The sequence below is a fragment of the Grus americana genome, chromosome 21 (genome assembly GCF_028858705.1).
Source record: "Grus americana isolate bGruAme1 chromosome 21, bGruAme1.mat, whole genome shotgun sequence".
In the NCBI taxonomy this organism is placed as follows: Eukaryota; Metazoa; Chordata; class Aves; order Gruiformes; family Gruidae; genus Grus; species Grus americana.
Window position 1 is genome coordinate 4,287,207 of NC_072872.1, and position 16,936 is coordinate 4,304,142.

At 39.0% G+C, this 16,936-nt stretch overlaps 1 protein-coding gene across 1 annotated transcript in view; it reads right to left on the minus strand.

The window, feature by feature from the left end:
• PEX14 (peroxisomal biogenesis factor 14) overlaps positions 1-16,936 on the minus strand; it is a 79,196-nt gene that overhangs the window by 12,003 nt on the left and 50,257 nt on the right. Inside the window, exon 4 of the mRNA XM_054849363.1 lies at positions 6,008-6,130. Coding sequence (XP_054705338.1) covers positions 6,008-6,130 — 123 coding nt within the window. The remainder of the gene's footprint in view (positions 1-6,007; positions 6,131-16,936) is intronic.

The window sequence follows — 16,936 nt, forward strand, 5'->3', positions numbered from 1 at the left end:
ATAATAAAGAGGATGCAGAGTGATATTTCCTAAAGTTCAGTGGCAGGATGTGGGCAGAACTGATGAGATGGAGGTTGGTGTACAGTCTCCAAACAGACAGATCCAAATCTACGTGTGACCTACAATGTCTCAGAAATGCATTCTCTTCTATAAAGTTTCAATTTAGGCTTTCAAAGTGGCTGAAACGGCTGGAAGCTCGTCTCCTTCCTGCTTTGGTCACCTATTGCCATTGTTCCTGTTGCTGAGATCTTGCAAGAGTTACCCCTAATCCCAGCCCTCGGGGTCTACAGACAGGCACTGACTCTCAAATACTGGCACTCATAGCTTCTTGCTACATTTTAGGACACAGCTCCTCAAATTATCCACTGGCTAGAAATCTGAACAAATTAAAGCAGCTCTGTTGGAACTGGTGAATAGTGTCACTGGCAGTATTTTGGGTTGCTGCAGTTGCAGTTTTGGAGCTTAGGCACATGATCAAATTATCATAACTTTTTAACTTAATGAGTTAACACACATCAGCTAAGCTGCAGTAACTGGCTGTGTACATGTCAGGATTTAAAATGATCTCTGGCTAATCTTGCTGCAAACCCCAATCATCCATCCCACCTTCCCCTCCCTACTCTGCTCCCAGTGTCATTTCTGGTATCTGAAGTCTCTTGGTTGTCCAGTTCTCTGCCCTGAACTTCTGACTAAAAACATCCTTCTGTGATAACACAACTCGTTCCAGGCTGAACTGCCTAGTGTAAAGGGTTAATTAATCTCAGAGGGTCTGTGGGTCCGGCTGTGCCCTGTCCGTGGCAGTCCTTGACTGGCTGTCCCTAACTACCTCCCAGCTGCGGTGACCTCCGAGTAGAAAGGAGAGACACCTGTAGAACCCTGTCTGCTTTGCCCTTTCACCTCACTCATCTCTCCCTCCATCCCTGTAATGCTTGAGCTAAGAACATTTTATTGCCCCCTGGTTTTCATTATTAATGAAAAGGGACCAGAATGATCTTTCCTAAAGTTCAGAGAGTCTATAAAGACAAGAAGCTGAAATGCCATTTTACTCGTTTTAGAGATGTGTGAAATAATTCTGTCTTGTGGCAAAAAAAAAGTGAGGGGGGTGGAGGGGAAAAGTGAGTGAGGGACGCAGTAAAGGCTCTGCATTGACCACATCAACTTTACAATGTTATGAAGAATGTCACAGCTCTGCCTAAAATCCACATTCAATCTTCCTTTTTCTCTGCAATACTCTAATCTAAAACATGAGGTGGAGAGAGGGTTAGAAGTTTCTCAGCTGTAACTTCAGTGCTCACACTGACTTCTTTGCATAGCCTCAATTTCCCCACTTGTAGAACCAGAATAAAATTCAGAGAAAGTGAAAAAGCACTAATAGCCCAGTTACTCTTCAGTTTAGGCTCTGGGGAAGTAACAAACCATTCTACATAAGAGACCCTCAAAAGGCAAATGGAAGGGACAGACATTTTCTCCAGCTGTCTGTGTTTTCTGTAAGTGTATTTAATTTTCACAGCAGCAACTCTAAATTGCACTTCCAGAGTAAACATTTAACTATTTTTAAGATTCCCATTCATCTCAGAATTAACTGTCCTGATGTCAATTAATTAGGCCTTGTGCATCCAAGTAAGGTCAGCCTCGCTAGTATCCCCATTTAAAACTGTAGAAACTGAGGCTGGAAGAGGTGCTTTTCCAAAAGCAAACAGTGAACCCATGGAAAGCAGTTGGGGGGGAAAAAAAAAAAGCGCTTGGATTCTAGTTACAATTTTTAATTGTAAGAGAAAATGGTCTGTATTCTACAGCCTCCCACATAATGAAGACACAGGGGTGGGAGAAGAACATCCAAATGGCAAGAAAAACAGTCACTGGAGCTGATTTTTAAGCAGGTGTAAAATCTGCACAAAACCCCATAAATGGAGACCGTAAATACCATGGGGAAGAACACAGACAATACCTGGATGATAAGCATGCAGCTTTGCACACCTAGCTCAGAAACTCCTCTGAGTTTGCTTGTAATTACGGGGGTTAGAAAGGTAGAAAAAAATATAAACCCAATTAATCATTTAAATATTTAAAGTCAGATTTTTGTCCTCACTGCTGGATTAGTATATTTCATAACGCCAACAGCAGACAGCCCTGGTTTTTTACTGGGGGTTCATTTTAGAGCATGTTTAAACTAGTCAGATTGAGTGATGCTTCCAGCAACTAATCGCATGTCAAATAAAAGATATTTTATGTAATAAATTACTGCTACAAGTAATTCAAATGTCATTTATCAGTTTTATTATCAGTCAGGCAAAGTCTTGTTTCTCTATATTAATCAAATTCAAGCTTTTTTTAAGCTTTTTTTTTTTTTTTTTAATCAGTTTTGACACCTCTTGGCAAAAGTACAAACGGAGGGAAGGAATTACTCCTCCAGAACAGGAGGAGAAACAGTGGAGATAGTATTGAGCTAAAATACAGTGTCTAAAAACTTAATTCTTGCCTCTTCCTCCCAAAAGCTATTAATTGTTTCTCTTAAACCAAACCCAGGAGGAGTTCAGCATACAAGAACTATATTACTCTGAAGGCTTACAAATACGCTTCTTTCTCATTAAGAATAAGAACAGCTATTTCCAACAAAACATTAGAACATCAAGGAATACCTGCACTACCAGTTCAGTTTGTACAAAAGGAAGTATTCAAGTGGTATGAATTACTTCCTGCTACTTTAAAAATTAGAACAGACAGAGTTGACAACAGCAGGAGATCAAGCAAGTAAAAGGCGTGTGTAGGATTTATTGCTCTGACTCACAGGAGTGGACATCTTACACCGGAGCTGCTGGCAAGATCACCAACTTGGCTGTTTGCTCCATTCCTGCTGAATAAACTCTTGAGATGGTTCTGAAGCTATCCTGAACTTCTGTACTTGTAATCCACAGTTTTAACGTAATTTTAAAACATGAAATCTTGTGGGGAGAGGGGACAGAAAGAAATTAGGTTTCTTATGACACTAGTCACTGCTTTTCAGCACAGCATCCTCCTCAACTGTTTCTCCTTTTTGCTCTGTGGGGGGGTAATTCTTTCTCTCTAGTTTTGTGATTTTGTGTAGAGGTGTCAAAACTATTCAAAAAACCCTTAAAAAGAACTACAAATATAAAACACAAAGTGGTTCACGGTCTTTAAGACCTAAACTCCAGCAGATCAGATGCTGCTTGACAAGAACCTCAGATGTCTTCTTGGGGAAGGCAAATATAGCTCATAATCTTTTTCAATATAAGCTCTTCCAATACGAGTTGTTCCCATCAACAAGTCAACTTACCGATTCAGGAGTCTACCTATCGTATTAGTCCTTTAGATATACTTTTGAACTTCAAACCTCGAAGCATTCCAACACTACTGTCATGAATACTCTGTACGAAGATAAGCATAACAGATAGACAGAAAAAGTAGTATCTATCTTTCTCTGTACATGACAACCCCTGACAAATCTGTGAAAGATAAATTGACTTAGTAAACTATCACAGAAACAACTGTCTTGGAGCAGATTTGGACCAATTCAGAAATATTCATTACAGGATTAGCATCCAACCGATGAAATAACCTACAGCAAATAAGGCACCTTGAAAGAGCACTGAGCCACTGCACAGTCTCATCCACCAGATCTAGAGAAATTCACATATTCTTTTTGCAGTTCTGATACCATGAAAAGCACTTAACAGGAAGACACAAAGATGGATCCATCGGTAACAACACCAGTACTACACCAGTCAAGGACTAGAATAGGGCACTGATGCCACCCAATCAAAACAATATTGGTCAAACGAATACCCACGTATATTTAGCTATTTATTTTTTTTACACATCCATTTAGAGGTTAAGCTTAAATAGGTCTACAAAGAATGGCTAGAGGGGGAGGAATAATACCTAATGAACCTATTGTCACCATTTTCCACATTTTGGGGGTTGCTAAAAAGGAATGGCTCACAGGCAAAAACTTTTGGTTCAAATTATTTTAAAAGCACCAATCAGATCACAAAGCTAGAGCACCACTTTACAATTACAACCCCTACAAAAGCTTTACTTCAGTGGTATTTTTATTCACCTTTGGTTTCTGAGCATCACAGAATGATACTTTCAGACTTCTCTTTGGAGCTGTTACTGGGAACATTTTGATGTTTAAATATTATTTAAGATTCTTACCAAGAATCTTGGGATTCTTCTCCTAAGAAATTGGCAGCTGGTGCTTTGAGGAAAGCCAAAATATTAAAAGCAAAAAAACCCAAACAGTAATAAAGTTGCAAGGGTTAACAATGATGAAAATGTTTTCCAGTTTGAATTGCATACTTCTTTCCTGCCCTACTCATATTAGTGGAACACTATGAAATAAGGGAAGATTAACTCTTCCAATATTGGGCTGTGATAAGAGTTAGCTAAATGAGCAACAGAGAGCAGTAAGAGGGATCTGGCACTGTTTCTTCAGCAAGAGAGCAGATTTTGCTTTTCTGGCATTTTCTGTGAACTATGGCAGACAGGTATCAGCCCAGGAGGCAGAACTCAGTCCTGGAGTCCACCAGCACACCCAATACAACAGTCAGAAATATTCCAGTTCTGAGCCCAACTCCATCACAAATGTTTTTCTTCCCAAACTGTGCCAAACCAGAGTATTTAAAAACTCAGAAGGCAAATCTAGTATCCTCTCTAGCAATAGCAAAACTATGCCATAAACTAATAAACACAGCCCTAAGTGGACTGTAACATCGGTCAATATCTGACCTACAGCTGTTTAGGAGCAGTATCAAAATCCTATTCTTAATACTTGGCAGGTAAGTGAAGTGATTTTCAAACTGCCAGGCACACATGTGAGCTGAACAGCTTCTTTTGATGGATTTTTAATGGTGTGTACTTTGGTTTTTATTGTTTGGAGCTTAGATACTTTTTTGCGAGGTTTGTTTTAAAATGCAAATATATATGTAAATTTTGAGTCTACGCAGATTATGTTGGGACTTTAAAAATTCTTTGAGAGTGTATTTTGTGCACAAAATCATACAATCACATCCGCACAGTCTGCACAGAATTTCTGCTGTCACCCCTCAGATTATTTAAGATTGAAGAGAGAAAGCTTGTTAAAATTAAGGATCCTTATTAACTTTATTATTGTTTGTAACCTGACAGCACTCTTAAAACTCATTCATACTGGGGGTCCATTGTGCCAGACCTTAAACTCACACACAGGAAATCACAGACTAAGTCCTGAAGACCTTATATTGTAGCTTGCTGTTCATGCTGAAAATACACCTCTTTCAAGTAACTATTCAAGGCATTAGCTGCCAGAGTTCAGGGAGCGTCTGGATGACGCTCTTAGTCCTATTGTTTAGTTTTAGGTAGTCCTGCGAGGAGCAGGGAGTTGGACTCCATGATCCTTATGGGTCCCTTCCAATTCGAGATATTCTATGAACGGATTAGTTACCTGACTAGTTAAGAAAATAAGTCCTCTAACTAAAATACAAAACTTTGTGATGATGTCCAACTGTATACTGAACAGAGTCCACTGTTGGAATAACTAAAGATGTAATAGTGTGGCACTTTTACAGCACCTTCTACCCAAGAATCAATCAGCTCAATCACATATTAATATTAATATATTAGAAAACCCTACTGATGAAGGGAAGCACGATCATAAATTTTAGAAGGAAGATTGAGTCCTACATTGACTAAATGCTTTTTTCAAGTCCTTACAGTGGGTCAGAATCTAATCTGTATTGACCATACACCTTGATGTCAAGAGGTATCACGGGCTAGTATGTATGGCATTTGTTTGTAGATGATGATCATTTGCCTTGTGTGATATGATCTTGTCACAGGCATCAACAACTATGAAGTGCCTTCAAAGTAACATTTGGTGTCCAATTCTGACAAAAAGTATGGTATCAGTTCAATGGAAATCTAGGATCTGGCGCAGAAATCTGTGAAATTGCTACAGAGATCACTGCAGAAAGCAACAGGACCAGATGTTTTTCAGAGTGTTACTTACTATACACCACAGGGTGAGCGGGCTGAGCTGGCACCAGCTGTGTAGAAGGACCTGGGGACTGTGGCTCATCCGTGTTTGTGCCCGACTGCTGGAAAGCCAGGTCAATTTCTTCATCTGTCAGGCCTGGGGGAGCAGAGGAAATGAAATCAGTTTAGCACCTTTACCCACTTGATGCACGCATAATTAAATTCTCAAGCCAGGCAGAACCCTTTCAAGCTGCAAAGAATTTTGGCACTGACTTAAGCAGTAATGCCTCCCCAATTTTGGATTCACTGGAATGTCTCCCTCTCTCTTTCTCTGTTGCAATTTAACCTTAAGCGACAGAATATTAGCCTCAACGCTGCTTCCAAATGTGGCTCATTCAATTTCCTTAATTTATCCTTGAGTTTATTGCTGCTTTTGAAGTAGCTTTCTATTGCAATTCTCCATTCTTCCCCCGAAAAAAAGATACCATCAACTGCAAATGTGGCTCATTTTAATCTGTAATGGTGTAAAAAAAAAAAAGAGGGGAAAAAACTAACAATAATGCATGAAAACAGACAGGGAAACAAAAAACTAATTATTGGGTTAGACGACTAATTAGTCTAGATCGTTTCCGAAGACGGGAATAATTTGCTTTATTTTATGACAAATGCAGAAATAAAAAGAAAAAATCAGGACTGACTGTGATTAGTATGAATGGGACACAGAATGTAAGGAGGAAATAAAACTATAACAAAACAGATCAAAACAAGGCCAAGCCCAAACTTTCAGCTTAGCATTGCCCTGGCCTATTGCTGCATGATTAGATTGCCCTAGGGCAGCCTGGTTTTTATTTCACGCGGAGCTGTAGTAACACTGCACACATGGTACATGTTGGTGCAGTCACTCCTGCCATCAGGAAATGCCAGGATGACCATGTGTAATTGGCCACGACATATGGAAAGGATTTGGCCAACAAGGGGGAAAAGAAAAGCAGCCAAAGGATTCACGATGACCAGCATCTGTGAAGAAGGAAGCACAGCTGGATTATTTTTTCCAACAGGAGAACACATCCTCTAGAAAAAGAATTTAGTACTCAGATGGCAACCATGATGTGGGGCCTGGACAGCTGTGTATTATTTGTTATGTTAGTCTCCTGCACAGAAGCAGATAGAAAGGCAGTGTCTCTCCTATGAGGAACATGTGAAATGACTCAGGACCTTTTACTATACATGCAGCATGTATGCAAAAACATTCAGAAAGATTGGAAGTGAGAATAGAGATTTAAGGAAAGAGGTTTAGAAGAGACGAGACAGATCATTCTCACACCGTTGTTGTAGGGAACGAGCGCACTGAGGAAAATGGTATGAACAGTGGGAGAAAAATGGGGGAATGCTTTCCCTCCATCACCTCCACTCGAGGTCCATGAAGTATTGCTGGCAGATGAAATTCCTGAACTTAATCCTTTAAAACACTTAGCTCTTTAACATTACAGGGAGATACAACACAGAAAATGGACAGGCTTCTGGATATATTACCTAAGTTTCAAGAATTTTTTTCAGGATCTTAAACTTCACTGCATACTGGAGGGTCTAGCTAGAATAATCTGTAGCACAAACAATATTGCCAGAAATACACAAGTCTTTCTCAGAACTGTTATTTAATATCATAAAGCACTAACACAATGCTTCTGGTATTCAGAAGGCTTTATAACTATTAACAGATCTTTCTTCTCTTCCTGTGAGTATGTGAGATACTATTATATCTACACTACAGTGCAGATACTGATGCACAGAGAAGTAAGGTGATTTCTCTAACATAACAGAATATTGTCAGTGTCAGAAACAGTATCAGAAATCTGAAGTTCCTGATCTATGCTCCTGTAATGACAAAATCATCCCTTTACTTGTATTTGATGCATGCCTCAAAACCACACATAACAGTATGGAACAAGACTTGCAGTGAGAATAATTAAAGGCACATGAACACAACTCAGCCTACTGTTCTAGTCACAAAAGCAATATTTATGGTGTCTAATACATGCTAGAAAGCAAAGTCCTAATCAGAAAGAAACTTTTATCCAATGTCAGAGAAAGCATAAACAGATGCCAACACTGCAGATCACCAGCAAGTACAGAATTTCATAAAGATGGAGACAATATTGCTGCTGGCTGCAAATGTGGCTCCCACTAGAACAGGGCATTTTGTTTTATTTCCATGCAAAGATAGCGAATTTGATAATATCTAACACTTAGAAGTGTATGGAAGTTATGGAGGATCCTTACTTCATTGTACAAAAAGAGCAGGAAACAATCGTAACCATACTGCCCCTTTGATTCTCATCCTGTTTGAGAAAAAACCCTCGAATCTTTTGCAGATAAAATGCACTTCTAGGATTATTCTGGTCTTGCCAACTAGGGACACTCAAGTATCACTGTTTCCATTAAAAGCCTGCTGCACTGTGAAGAAAAAGCTGATGTGAATGATAGAATGCTGGGAAACCTTTGACGTTTGAATCCTGTGCAAAGCAGTGCAAATTAAAATTATTACTTCCCTGGACTATTCTGCTGCCTTGTGAAGTGGTCTTGTTCATGGTACTAGTGGCATTATACAAAAGAACATCACAACTACATCCCTTCTTAATCATCAGAGAAGACTGGGAGTGCCATCACCTTGGAACACCTCCTTTTTATTCATCTGAACAAGATATTTTTAAGGCTCTGTCATCTTAGCCTCCAAGCATCAAGGGAATAATCGCCCAGAGCTGATTCCTTAAGCATATGTATGGAATAAGTCTGCACTGCAACTACTCATCTGTGGATTCAGAAATATACCTGTCTTCATGGTTGTCATTTCTCACACACACTAACAAAAATGTACAAGATACTCTAAGACCGTCCTCAGGCAATTATAACTAACTCATCAAAATTCCCTTTGGACTGATTTTTTTTCAGATTCACTACCTACACACATGTATGCACACAGTATGAATTTTCCATGCCCCAAATTATTCAACCTGGATTTATTAATTACATAGAAGTGGGACTTTCTAAATCAGATCAAAGTGTCATTTGTTCCAATATCTCCCCTTGCTTTATTTTATCACAGTCCTTCTATCACTGCGTTATACAAAAAAGTATCCATGGTCCATTCATTGTTCTAATCTAGCAGAAAGTTGGTAATCCAAAAATAATACCACTTCCCCTTGGACACAAAAGCAGTGCCACAAAAACTGGAGCTTTGTGTCTAATATAACTCTCAAATAGGTATGTCAAGAAAATCACCTCAGTTTAACAGAAGAATTGCTCTAAATCCACTTTCTCAACACTTTGGAAAACAAATATTTTAGTTCTTCTGGAGTTTCAGCAAGATCAAGACCATGCAGAATGCAAAAGGTTAAAAGGAACAATAAAGGAAACTGCCAATTGTAAGTGAATTATATTTGGCTTTGAAAGCTGAGCCACGGCTATATTATAAAAGGCATCTCTTTGCGTTGTTTACCATCACCCTGACTAATGCAGACCTTTTTTTTTGTTTTAAATAATCTCATGCAAATTAGACACACACTTCCTTCCAGTTGATTGCTATCTGCAAGGAATAATCTAACCGCAGAGGGTACTGAGCAAGGACTGAGCTGAGGAGAAGGATGCAAGGAAACTGTCTTCATAGCCCTACAGAATGCAAACCTACTCCCTTCCCCCAGCCATCCATCTCATTCCTCTACAGCACCACAGCCATTGCAAAGAATTAGTCATAATTTTCACAAAGCCTTAAAATTTCCTTTTTCAGGCTTCAGGGCGTTGATTTGAATAATCCAGCACCCATGATTGTTTTGCACTTAAAGGTTCTTGCCGCCCCTCTTTTGTGATTGTCACTGCTGCCACTCAATTTTCAGGGATCACTCAGCCTCTGTAAACTGTAGTCAAACACAGAATCAGAGCAAGTCAGAGAATAAAATGGGTTGTCACAAACATCCCTTGGTGCCTGCACCTCGGGTACTGTATTGAAAGCTCCTTTGCCCAAGAACTTTTAAGACTTGACTGTTTATTTAGGCCCTTTTTTAATATCTGCTACTATTTAATATGTACATCAAAATACTGTTCCTCTTATGACCACTCTGAAGTAGAGGAGTACTTATGTTATCCATATTTTACAGATGAGGAAGAAGTGAGATGTACAGATATGAGAAGTGCTCCAAGGTCAGAACTGAACCTCTGGTAGCCAGAAAATAAAACTCGGGAGATGTGAGTCCCAATCCGTTGTTTAACCATAAATCCATTCTTCTCTAGTTTCTGGATGAAACACAGTAACAATAATTACAATGCAAAACCCTTGCATGAGCTTAACTAGATGAGCCACTAGGTTTTTTCTTCCCCGACACAGGCTCTGACATTTCAGCGACAGCCCTTTTTCCCATCCCATCCATCGAGCATATATTTTTCTTCATTATATTCCTCCTTGCATTGCTCAATCCAGTAATTCATGTAAGATTTTCACAACCTGAAGGCAAAATTAGTTTTAGGGAGAAAATTTCTGGTTAGGAAGAAATTAAGAATTCTGCCATAATAGGGGAGGGTGGTGGAAAGAATTACATTCCTTTTGTGGGTTTCCAAAGCCAGCTTTATTACCATTCTGACAGACCACCCTGGAGCAATCATCACACCTTCCCTTTTGCAGGGACAAAAGGCAGGGGAGGGGTGCAGGGCGGGGGGGGGTGGTATCTGTTGCTGTTTTCCTCACACATGCACACACTTTCTATTAAGAAGAAAACAAAAGAGAACTGGACAACTTGTTTAGCTACAACAAACTATATGATTACAAGAAGTTAGTGCATGGTATCATATGACTAAAAGGAAGACCTACTGGTAGACACCCTGAAATGACGTTACACTCCTGTTCCTGGAAGCCAGAGTCAACTCTGCTCAGAAAGAACACGGCCACATTTTAAAAGAATCATCATAAAAACCTTCTGGGATCTGATCCAGACTAATGATTCCACCTGTTCAGTCAGTTACATGCAGTGCTGGGTGATTCCTTTATCAAATGTTAGTCCTATATCCTACTCTGTGCTTAGTCAAACACATTTCAAAAAGGTCTAAAAGGCTCTAAAAGGTCTCCTGATCCATTTTCTTTCACACATCTTGGTTCGTGCGACATTCAGGAGGCTGAGCCCAACCCAACGTTTTAACAAAACCTAAGGTCTCAGAAACATCACTGATTTCTTTACCCTTCATTTACACTAAGACACTATTTGAATGCAAACATCCTGCTGCTGCACTTCCAGCTCAAACTTTGTGTAAAGGAACCCAACCATCAAAGGGAAATTGACTGGTCTCAACTGTCAGGCCGAAACATGCAGAAATAAAAGTATTTTCAGAAGTTACTGAAAGAACTTTGAATTCTTACAGCTTTATTCATCTACAAGACTGTTAATTATGCAATTGCAATCTTTAAGAAACATCTACTTTAACCCATCAGGGTGAGTAAGCAGCATTCAGAACTGATAAAGGTGCTCTAACCCCCGTTGCACAGCGCTAAAATAAGGAAGGAAAACCTGACTGACAGTACAATGCTAAGAATTACAGTCAGCCAACCAGGAAGGAAAAGGTTAAAATAAGAAGTATTTTGGCATAACAAATATAAATAAATAAATAAGTCTGGCAGAAGTTTCTCTTCATGGCCAAGCTTTTTGGAGTTTATAATAAAATGAAGTGTAATGGAGGAGAGGAGAGCAATGTCAGAGGGTGAGGGTTTGGGAGAGAGGTTGTTAAGTATCTCCCTCTCCTCAGCTGTGTTTACTCCATTTACAGGACCCCGGGTGATTGATAGACAGACAAAAGCAAAGCAAGCAGAGAGTAACCCCCCTCTGGGAGCATCAGTAAAGGGGACAACTCCTGACATCATCTAAAGCCCCAAACTCTCCTTAGCCACTTGTAATTAAAAAGACGGAGCAAGATATGCAAACCAGAGAAAAAGTAAAAGAGGATTTTTTTTTATTTATTATTAACATTTTGTTGGAACAGTAGAGTGCAATAAGGACTCTCAGAGCCGTTAAAAGTCGTCGGGTGACCTGCAGACCCCTATTTCCCAGAGCCTTGTATAAAATTGAATTTTTTAAACATAAATTACACGTAATGACGACACTGTAAAAACTAACAGTAATGGAAAGCTGTGCTGTATTTCATTAGCCTGTATTATTCCGTGCCACCTGATCCAGCCGGGCCTTGTTTATGAGTTAGTGTGTTAGCAGATGCCGATGGAAGCATTTGCTTCGACCTTGCTCTTCTCATTGGGGCATGAAATTACGACGGCAGCACCTTGATATTACAGCCATAAATACAGTAAACTGCAAATTTAAGCCAACGGCTCCTATTGTCTCTGAACATAAAGCTGATCGGTATTTATTTAAAAGGAGAACGAAAAAAAATATTATATATCACCTTGTTTATGGGTCCAGTCCCCCCCCCTTCCCCTAATCTGCCTTATTCACTTGGTTAAATACTAAACAAACAAACTAAATCCTCCCTATTTTCTACTGATTAAATATTCTTATGAAATGAGTATTGTCTTTGGAAAACTGGATCAAAGTATTTTCACTCTGAATAAGAAAGGGCAAGCGACTTGCTTAGCATGTCTTGGAATGGGAAAAATAGGAACAAGTACTGCAACTTTTCTTCTCAGTTTTCTATATATGAGAAGTTCAAAATACAAAACGAAAAAGTTGCTTCTGGTCACTCACTCGTGTTTGTGTGTAACAAGTATGTGTATGCACAAGAGAGAGACAAAGAGAAATGTTTCCTTCCAGTTGTTTTCTATTTAAAAATATCTCCCTTGTTAATACTATTTCAAAACAAGGAGGAAAGGTATAGAAAAAAATGCAGTAAGATTAATGGGAGGGGGAAAAATGCATAGGATTCCTTCTATGAGGCAGCAGACAGCAGGGAGAATGCCTCATTCTCCTATGGGCGTTTTGGGTAAATACCCCTGTTCACCGACAACATACCCACTAAAATTTATTAGAGGGGAAAAAATCAAACACAAAGGCAAAAGGACATTATAATATCACAAAGCATATCACAGCATAAATCACAGCATTATAAGTCAGTGCAAAATGTATTTCACTGGTAGTTTCAAGGCAGGGAAAATACAGTTTCACTTGTAGTAAGAGAGGTCAGGTCTTCCTCTTCTAATGTGCAGTAAGCTCCTTGCTTATATGAAGTATGTTATCTCTGTTCCACACAGAGGAAAAAAATTGAAGAGATACCTTAAGTAAAAGCTCCCAATACTAAGTTATATATTTCACAGGCCAAATCACTAAGAGGAAAATACGAGGAATGACGTGCAGGACCAAGTGGATAATGGGACTCAGACTTGGGATTCTGAAATGCAGAAGTCCTATTAGATGCAGTGCTATCACAGCCTTAACAGGATTTGGATGCCTTGTTTTTGAACTAATGTACAACAAATCTTCAGGTAGCAGACTGCATAATTCAACAGGCACAATTTTTGCTTCACAAAAAGTTCAAATTACAAAAAAGGCAGACAGCAACATGACTCTAAATCAAACAAGACATGTCCAGAAGTCCTCAGTAACGTGCATTACAGAACCACAAGTTTTTCTACAAAGCCCAGTTAAATTTCTACATGCAAAAACACAGCGAAATTTCAATCTTGGGTACCTTCTTCCAAAGACCTGTCTATTACAGAGTCATTCTAAGAATACCATGATCAACAAAAAAGACAGAAGAAACAAATCTTTCTGTAACATAAATAAAAATTTCTCCTTCTAAAAATGGAGGGAAATTTTATTTTATCATCATATATGTGTTTTATTTTGAGGTCTCTTGCCCTCAGCTTTTCCTTTTGCTTTCATACAAGCAGAAGAACAGTACCTGATAGAAAGCCTCCTTTGAGCGGAACACGGTAGACTAAGTCCCCGTTTGCACCCCTAGTGATGAAGAGACAATGCCTGTGACTAACCTGGAAGCCAATGTGGGAACACAGGAACACAGGGCATCCAGTTCAGCCAGTACATGATGTGAGAACACTGCACAGAGAACAAAAACCTCTCCATATTTAAAATTATTTCAAATACATATCTACCATGGGGTTTGAAGGCTTTGAAGACTCTATGCCAGGATGTCAATTCCAAGGTAGTTTATCGGGAATAAAACTAAGGCTCTGACATTTGTTTAAAAGAAGCTCGTACAGGGCAGAAAATCCAGATAAAGGCAGTGACACTACTCTAGTAACCATAGTGCTGTCATAGTTTGTTACCACAACTGACAGCCTCCCTAGAAATAAGACTATACATTCAGAGAAAACAAGTATTAGATACACTAAATGGGTAAGTTTCCAAGCATACCCAACCTGCCATCTGCAAATGCTTGCTGTTATTCCCGCACAGAAACAAGTCTCACAGTGATGGTTCCTGTTTCTCATTCCTTGTATTATAATACTCCTTAGAGACCCCAAAAGGCATTCATCATGCAGGTATTGTGCCAGGTATTGCGCAGAAACAGAGTAGAAGGTGGTCAGACCCAAAGCATTCAACACTATGTGAAGGAAAGACAGGTTGGAAAGAAAACACCACACACATAAATGAAGTAACTTATAGTACACAGCAGGTCTATGAAATTTCCTTTCTAGTAAATTGGGAACTACAATTAAAAATATTCTATAAAGGTCAAAGGATATTAATTTCTACAAGTTCATTTCCAAAAGTAGAACAGTTTAGTACACAGCACTTCAAAAACCTACAAACTAAACTTCATTACCAAAACTTACCACAACTTTTAAAAACAGCAGTGTCAGAAAATGTTTGTGCTTCAGTTCCATTTACTTTGTGTGAAAGAAAAGTATTTTGTTAAGCAGCTGGTTGAGCAATAGTAACAAAATGATTGGCCTTTGGTTGCTCTTTGATCTGTGATAATATCTTTAGGAGCTTCTAAAAAGAAAGCCAGAGGTTGTCTTAAATTCGGGTAAAGTAAAACGCTGTCAGTATAGGAGGTTTGGTTTTGATCTACCTTTGGAACTCCAATTTTAAATTGTGCTTCCAACAACTTGAACCAGCATGTCACAAGAATTCCGGCACTGAAGTAGAAGGAGCTGGCCTGGAGGATCTGCAGTCAACCAGACATCTGTAACTCCAACATCTCCTTTGTTATTGCAGTAAAGAATAACCAGGCCTTTCAGTGGTATGGGCCTGAATACGGTCCGTATTAGATTTGACGTCGCAGACTGGGCCTAATGTGGAATAACTCCAGATTAGAAGACACTGCTGATGTGTTATTACTGGACTAGCTGGCCTGCAGTTCTAGAACCAGGCTCTCTTTTTCCCCAACTCTGCATTCAGAAGAGAGGAACTGTGTAAAAGAACAGCAATTTCAAGCCATTATAAGGAACTCTTTAACCAGATTTGCCAGAGTATCTGAAGGATGACTTAGTTTTATGTATAAGAATGAGGAAGTCTGTCCTGATGCACCATTCCCAGTTCTTTATATTACTCTGGAATTTCTAATTGCCCCAAACACACTAACAAGGCCACATGGATATTTTCTACATTGGACAATACCTGTCAGAGAGTAGCCTCTGCAGACTAAGATTAACTGCAATACAAAGAGCAACTTGCCTCAATGTTATTTATTTCCTCTTTTACTTTCAAAACTTTAAACTTTAGAAAGGAACAAAACAAACCCATTAGTCCAGACTTCTCAGATGAAAAATCATATAAAGTGTACAGTAAATGAACTTTTAGTGTTTGAAGAACACACCGAATGGAACATTGAATATGCAGTACAACAGTGAATACTGTGCACTCCCTATGTCAGAAGTTGCTATAAGGAGCATGGAGAACATTAGCTACAGCTGCATGTTTCTAAGAAATTGTAAAAATACATGGAAGTATGTTTGGAAAAAGAAACTAACACTGGGTGAGGAGCCATGAACACAGGAGTCTAAGTCTTTTTTCTGACAGATACTTTCTCACAACCTTATAGAGTGTCTTTGCTCCTCTAACCCAGTTTCTATAAAGTGGAATCAATGTTAGACACCTAGGAGTCAGGTATCATCACACTGAGAAGATAAGCTCAATTAAGAAAAATACATCTAAATACTACATATTTGATTATTATGGTACAAATGTTTCAGGTAAATCTGGTTTGCACTTCCCCCAGAAAGACAGAGACGCTAATACACTATTAAAAAAAGACATGTCAGCAAGTATTCATTACAGATTATAAATCACCCTCGTTCTTCTTTCTTTTGTTTTACAGAAATTTTTTTACATGCCATTAAAATATTGTTTGCTGAATGCTACTACAAAGCTAGCCACCTGTAAAATTAAAGGCTGATGCTGCCAATAACAGTGTTGAAATACTTTCTGTTTAAAAGGCAAACCTACTTTGTAACACAACCGTATAAATATTTCTCCACCCACCCTTCACAATTTTGTTGGTTACATCGCGTCCACTTAGACAACAACCATCTATGTCATCACACAGGATGTTAATCTTGGGTGGAGAAGAAAGAAACAATAGCAAATAAACTTTTAAGAAACCAAGATTACACATTCAAGCAGGGTCCTTCATGATAAAAGAAAAGACAAAAAACATTAGGGGACAAGTAAACAAAATAGCAGAAGTTTCAAACTATCATTTTTCATCTTTTGTTTTGTTTATCGTTATATTTTTTTCTCCCCATGTGCCTTCGACAGCTCTTCAGAGTTCTGGAGAAAATTAAAGGAGTCTGGATTAAACGCCCAAAGGACGACTAATGCTAACAATACTAAAAATAATGAGGTTAAGTGGTGGAAAAGCTATGGTGACCACACACGGAGAACTGGAGTGGTAAGGTAGAAAAGGAGTTTCATCATTGCTACCTCAGGACATGCACAGAACATACTAACTGCTTCGAGTCCTCTAGGGTTCCGATTACCATGCCAAACACACCTCCAGAGTTTCCTTATTA